Here is a 6,112-nt window from a genome sequence, read left to right on the forward strand (position 1 = left end):
TTATAATACAGACTTAAATGTACAAAGATGTTTTCCACTTTTTTCAATCTTTAAACACAACAGCTATAAACCTGAACACATATGCTATCATCATGCCATAAGACTAAAACAATTATATTTAGCGACAAGTAGAAAGGATTAAATAGTCAAATACAAGAATGAAAAACGCAGTACATAGTGTCGCGAACTCAAATCGGCATTTAGATAGATCCAGTGGTTTAAACGGCACGTTTTTGCTTATAAAAAAAGTGCAAAAAAGATGTGGTTTACAAGTTAAAGCTACAGAATCCCTTTTTGCTGAAAATGCACCAGTTTTAAAGCCTCTGGACAGAACAGTATTTCCTCTGAAACTTTTTCTTAAAAGCTTACAGCGTTTGGCTAGTTTTGCTCCCCTTTTTACAAGACGGGGGTCGAAGGGTGGACACTGGTGGCAGGTTAAGGGATACTGTCACTTTAAGAAGCCTGCAGATTGAAGTGTAAACATGGAGAAATTAGGGGCTGATTTTTTAAACTGTGTGAGATATTAACCAGCCGCCCTGTTATAAAATCAGGAAATCCAAACAGCGATTTACACCGATTAACACCCCCTTTATATATTTTTTACAAAAATACACTGAGAAAATAATCAAACGTTTTCATCTCTCTTGTCTTTTTTTGTTTTTTAAAAGTGTCAAAAGTCTACATTTAAATATAAAAAATTAAAAGTTAAAACTCTAGCCCTTCAGTGAAGGAGACGTAAAATGGCGTGGGTAACAACAACTGCCAAAAAACCGAAAAAACAAAAACCAAAAGAAAAAAAGAAAAAAAAGAAAAGGAAGGAAGGAAGAAAGAAAGGCGGTAAAAAGAAAGGAAAGCAAAAAAGGGACAAAAGAAAAAAAATGGTTGGCCAGTATAAATACGTCCACATATAAAATGGCATCTGATTACATTTACAAGGAAAAAGAAATACGAGGATGGAGCATCGGTGAAGGAAAAAAAGTCTTCTCATTTACACCTATAAGGAATAAACACACACACTGAGAAAAAATTTGGTCCTGAATTGTTTTTTTTTTAAAGTCCAGCACAGATTTGAGTTGCGTTTGAATCCTTTAAAGAGTTAAGAATGAAAAAAAGCTGGTGATAATTTCGTTGTAGGAATCAAACATAGCGCCATCTATCTGCTTTTTATATTATCCTACACTATTTTAAAAACTGCTCAACAGTCTTATACAGAAATCTTTAAAAGATAGACAGGATAACATGCTATATTAACCCCACCAGTGAAATAATCCAACACCATCACGATTCCGATTAAGAGAAGAAAAAAACCCTTTTTTTTTCTTTTTTCTTTTTTTTTTTTTCCGAAACCACTAGCCCTCCACTGACTGCCCCTGTACCACATCAAACAGTCTCCTCTGCTCCACGCCTCCGGGGTCTGGGAAGTCTCACCTCACTGATTCCACGTAGAAAGAAGGCAGAGGCCCAGCAGCCACCGCCGCCTGCTCCCCAACGTGCAAATCCATTTCAGTTTGACCGTGAACCCCCTTCCAGTTCGTGTCCTTCTCCGCGCCCCCGCCCCTGGCCCCCGCTGCTGCGCTTCCAACGGGGTTGTCGGGTCATTTCCTAGCGCCGGTCACTGGCTGGCCTCCTCCCCTCCACATCTCCTCCTCCGGCTGCAGAGGGGGCAGGGGAGAAAGAAAGAGGGGAAAAAAAAAAAAAAAAAAAAAAAAAAAAAAAAAAAAAAAAAAAAAAAAAAGCCCCAAACGGGAATTCGCCTGCTTGGAGTCAGTCTCTCAGTCCCGGCGCTCCCCCAAAACATCAGCCATCGGCCAAATTCGTCACCCCGGAGCCTTCCATCTTCCTCAGGCATTTTTAAAAAGGGGGGGAGGGGGCGCGCTGGTTTTCCCCCTCCTTTCTTGACCAAGAAACAAAACAAAACCAAACCAAGGTGGTGATGCGGGAAAAGGGGAGATTCCTTCAGTCTCTAGAAAACTAACTCGGCTTCTTGCTGGGGGCGCAGACAAGTCCGGAAGCTCGCTGGAAGGGGAGGGGGTCTCTTCAAGCAAAGGGGAGGAAACTCGAAGTCGCTTTTTTTTTTTTTTCCATCAACAACAACATCAATAACAACAATCACAGGTCGCCCCTGTCTACCCTCCGCCTCCCCCGCGTCCCTCCGGCTGGGCAGGGTCGGTCCCCGGCCCGGGAAGGTGGGGGATGGGAGCGCGGGTCCAAAACGCCGCCGCGCTCCTCTCCGACGACGGGGACGCGGCAGAAGCCAGCACTGCTCACTTTTTTTTCTTTTCCTTTTTTTCTCCCTTTTCTCTTTCAACTCTTCGTCTGTCCTTTTCGTTTCTTTTTTCTTCTTTTTTTCTTTTTTTTTCTCCTCTCCGACCCCCCGGCCCTCCTCCTCCCTGCCCGCGCGCCCGTCAGTAGGTGAACACCAGGTTGGAGATGCTGGACTCCAGCCAGTCTCCCGAGATCATCTCGCTCACCTCGGGCGTGCAGTAGTCCGGGAACTCGAAGTGCGAGCCGGAGCCGGGCTCTAAGTTAAAATCCAGGTCCCGGTCCAGTGCCGACGACGAGCTGAAGCTGCCCAGGGACATGCTCTCAAAGTTTGAGCTGGGGTTCAGGTCGAGCAGGTCGTCTTCGAACTCGTCGTCGGAGGACGAGGAGCCCGAGGAGGAGGCCGACGACGAGTGGGACGAGGCCGAGGACGACGCGTGCGAGGGCGCGCTGGACGGGGCGGGCGAGGCGGCGCGCAGGCTGGCATAGCCGCGGTGGTCGGCGGGCGAGCGGCCGGCGGCGGGGGACGAGGCGGCGCTGCTGCGGCCGCTCAGGCTCGGCGCGTCGGGCGAGCAGCCCGCGCCCCCCTCCTCGTACAGGCCCAGGGGGTCGCTGGGGTCGGCGCCCGCGACCACGCCGCCCACGGGCGACGCCGCCGCCGCGCCCAGGCCGCCGAACAGGTAGACGCGCTTCACCTTCTTCTCCGCCAGGTGCTTGCCCGGGGCCGCCAGCGCGGCGGAGGCCGAGGCCGCCGAGGAGGCCGAGGCGCCGGGAGTCCGCGCCTTGTACAGCGCGTGGTGGTCGGCGGCGGCCGCGGCGCCCAGGGGCAGCAGGGCGGCGGCCCCCGCCTGGTCGGCGGCGAAGGCGGCGTTCGCTGCTGCTTTCCCGCCGCCGCCGCCCGCCAGAATGAGCTTGGCGTGCGGTTTGCCGCCCCCGCCGCCCGCGCCGCCCGCCGCCTTGGAGCCGCAGCTCTTCTTCTGCGCGGGCTTGGAGGGGGCGCCGCCGCCGCTCGCACCGCCGCCTCCTCCCCCCGCGTGGCCGCTCCCGCCGCCGCCGCCGCCGCCGCCCCCGCCGCTGCCACCGACCTTGTCTCCCTTGTCCCCCGGCTTGGAGGCGGCGGCGGCGGAGGAGCCGGAGCTGGCGTTGCCGGACTTCACCTTCTTCCTGGGCCGGTACTTGTAGTCGGGGTAGTCAGCCATGTGCTTGAGGCGCAGCCGCTCCGCCTCTCGGATGAAAGGGATCTTGTCGCTGTCTTTGAGCAGCTTCCAGCGTTTGCCCAGCCGCTTGGAGATCTCGGCGTTGTGCATGTCGGGCGACTGCTCCATGATCTTGCGCCGCTCGATCTGCGACCACACCATGAAGGCGTTCATGGGCCGCTTGATGTGGCCGCTCGGGGTCTTGCACCAGCTCGGGTCGTCGGCCTTGCCGCCCGTGGACGCGGTGGAGCCGGGCGTGGGGGAGGAGGCGATGCCCAGCTCCAGGCCGGCGCCCGAGTCCGAGCTCTCGCCGGCCAGCAGCGCTTCCGTGTTCTCGGCATTGTTGGTTTGCTGCACCATGGCCCCGGCTCGGCGGGCGCCCACGCGCGCTCACACCCTCGCGGCGGCCGCGGCGCGATCGCCGGGCCCTCCCGGCTCCCCGGGCCAAGCACACGCCGAGCGGCGGCCGAACCGGCCCCTCAACTCCTCGCAGGGGCGGAGGAGCGCGAGGAGAGAAAAGTCCCCCAAGGATGCGGGGAAGGAGTTCTCCGCCTCTCGCAGAGGAGTTATAGTTCCCAGGCTGGAGAGTCTCTCACCGCGCTGCAGTTTGCCGTCTCTCGGCTGAGTCTGGAGACCGTGCCAAAGTAGAGAGGAGTTTCTCGAATGCTGGTTGCCGAAGCTTCCAATGCAAGTTTCTCGCGGCCTCCCAGGCAAGTCGTGTGTTGTGTGTGTGTGTGTGTGTGTGTGTGTGTGCGTGTGTTTTTCCCCCTGAAGCAGCTGATTCCAGTTCGCGAGCGCTCTCGGTAGCTCAGGAAAGCGACATAGTCTCTCTACCACTTAGTCCCTCTCCTACCATGCAAAGCAAAAAAGACTCTGGCTCCAGGACTCTCTGTGGGCGGAATCGGCGCTAAGGAGTTTGTGCAATTATTTTGTTGCAAGGTAGGAAGCCAAAAAGCCTGCATGCAACAGACTGGCATGAATAAATGTATGTTTCCCCCTCCCTTCTGCAAGAAGGGAGCTGGTAATGGCAAGAGTTCCTCCAGTGCAGACTCTTAAAGAGCTTGCAAGAACTAGAGACCCGCGAGCGAGACAGGCCTCTTCCTCTCACACACGGTTTCTCTTGCTGCAGCTTAGAGCAGACCCCAATTCCGCCTCGCGCCTCTTTATCCTTTCACAGTCTCGGCTGCAGCCAATCAGCCGCTGTAACCAACGCTTCCTCATGCCAAGCCCCGCCCCCGGGCTTCCCATTGGCTTGGAACCCGATGCAATAATAATCTCCGCGTGCAATGAGAAGCTCCAAATCTGACCTCATTCCAATTTACAGAGCAAACTTTTTAAAAGGGCTAGAAGTACAGCTGAGATTTCTGCTGCCTCTTTTTTCCTTTTGCTGTGTGTGTGTGTGTGTGTGCGTGCGCGCGCGGGCGCGCGCGCGTGTGTGTGTTTAGTGTGTGAAAGGGATGTTAATGCATGAAATTATTAAGGGGAGAGACGGAAATGTATTCTAACCATTATGTTAGATAACAAGGGGCTTGGAAGGGGGCGGGGTAAGGGTGAAATACTGTAAATGGAAGCTTTCTGCTTAAAAGCCAAGTGATTATTTTTATTAGTTCTTTTCAGCATTAGAATAAAGAATCAGCCTCTCTGCAAAATCTGTTCCCCGGCTCTTTCTTAAAGCCAAAGCTGTAAAGGGGACGAGAAAGCCACAACAATAAATCAATGGATATTGAAAACCATTAAGAAAGTGGCACCTAGACACCTGTCATCACAATTATTTTAACAACTCTAGGTACGGGACAGATGTTGATGTATTGTGTAAATCCCTTCAGAACCGTTTTTGTGTTGTTTGTTGAAGGCAGGGAAGAGGACTCTGCAATAATTGCTTACCCTCTTAGCCGAACAAGGGTCAACTATGGTTATTTAATGATTTTAACTCCCTGTAAATCCTGGATAGCCCAAACAGAGGAGCCTTCCCTTGAAACACATTAGGCAGTGCTCCATAATTACCTCAGTGGGCAAATTTCCAGGGTTGTGTATAGGATGATAATGGCATGTGTAAAGGATGGGAATTGGTTTTACTTTCTAAATATTTATTTTCCATGTCTTCAAAATTAAAGATTGCTTCACTGTCTATTCCTCTCCTCCTCCCAAAGCCATCTTCCTTCTTTCTGTTTTATATGTTTCCTCCTATGTATTTATTACTTGAATCTAAGGGAACGGAAAAACCAAGGCAAAGGGAAACCGTGGTAGAAGGAGGTGATAATTGGTAGCAGAAGAAAGTGGGGTCTTGGGATTCATAGTAGACCTGGCTGCTAATCCCTCTTACTGGTTCTGTAACTATGGGGATGCGGCCAAGTCTCAGTTTTCCTCATCTGTTGTATGGGAGCATTAGGAGCTACTATATAGAGGCTTGTTGTAAGGGTTCAATGAATTTGTGACTATGAAGCACCTGATGTATTGTAAGCCCTCAATGAATACTAGTATCTTTTTTTGTAATTCAGATGCCAGACACACACCTAGTAAAAGCTGCATGTTGTTCAAGAGACTAGAACAGTAAGGCCACTGACATAAAAAGATCGGAGTGGCTCACACCTGTAATCCCAACACTTTGGGAGGCTAAGGTGGGCGGATCACTTGAGGTCAGGAGTTCGAGACCA

The 6,112-nt window shown here is 52.0% G+C and overlaps 1 protein-coding gene across 1 annotated transcript; it reads right to left on the minus strand.

The window, feature by feature from the left end:
* Positions 1-2,067: 2,067 nt before the first annotated feature.
* SOX4 (SRY-box transcription factor 4) lies at positions 2,068-5,093 on the minus strand. Its single transcript, XM_017544083.2, has one exon. The coding sequence runs from the start codon at positions 3,816-3,818 to the stop codon at positions 2,406-2,408; it is 1,413 nt and encodes a 470-aa protein (XP_017399572.1). The 5' UTR covers positions 3,819-5,093; the 3' UTR covers positions 2,068-2,405.
* Positions 5,094-6,112: the final 1,019 nt, after the last annotated feature.

Source organism: Cebus imitator, unplaced genomic scaffold, assembly GCF_001604975.1.
Source record: "Cebus imitator isolate Cc_AM_T3 unplaced genomic scaffold, Cebus_imitator-1.0 Scaffold165, whole genome shotgun sequence".
Classification (NCBI taxonomy): domain Eukaryota; kingdom Metazoa; phylum Chordata; class Mammalia; order Primates; family Cebidae; genus Cebus; species Cebus imitator.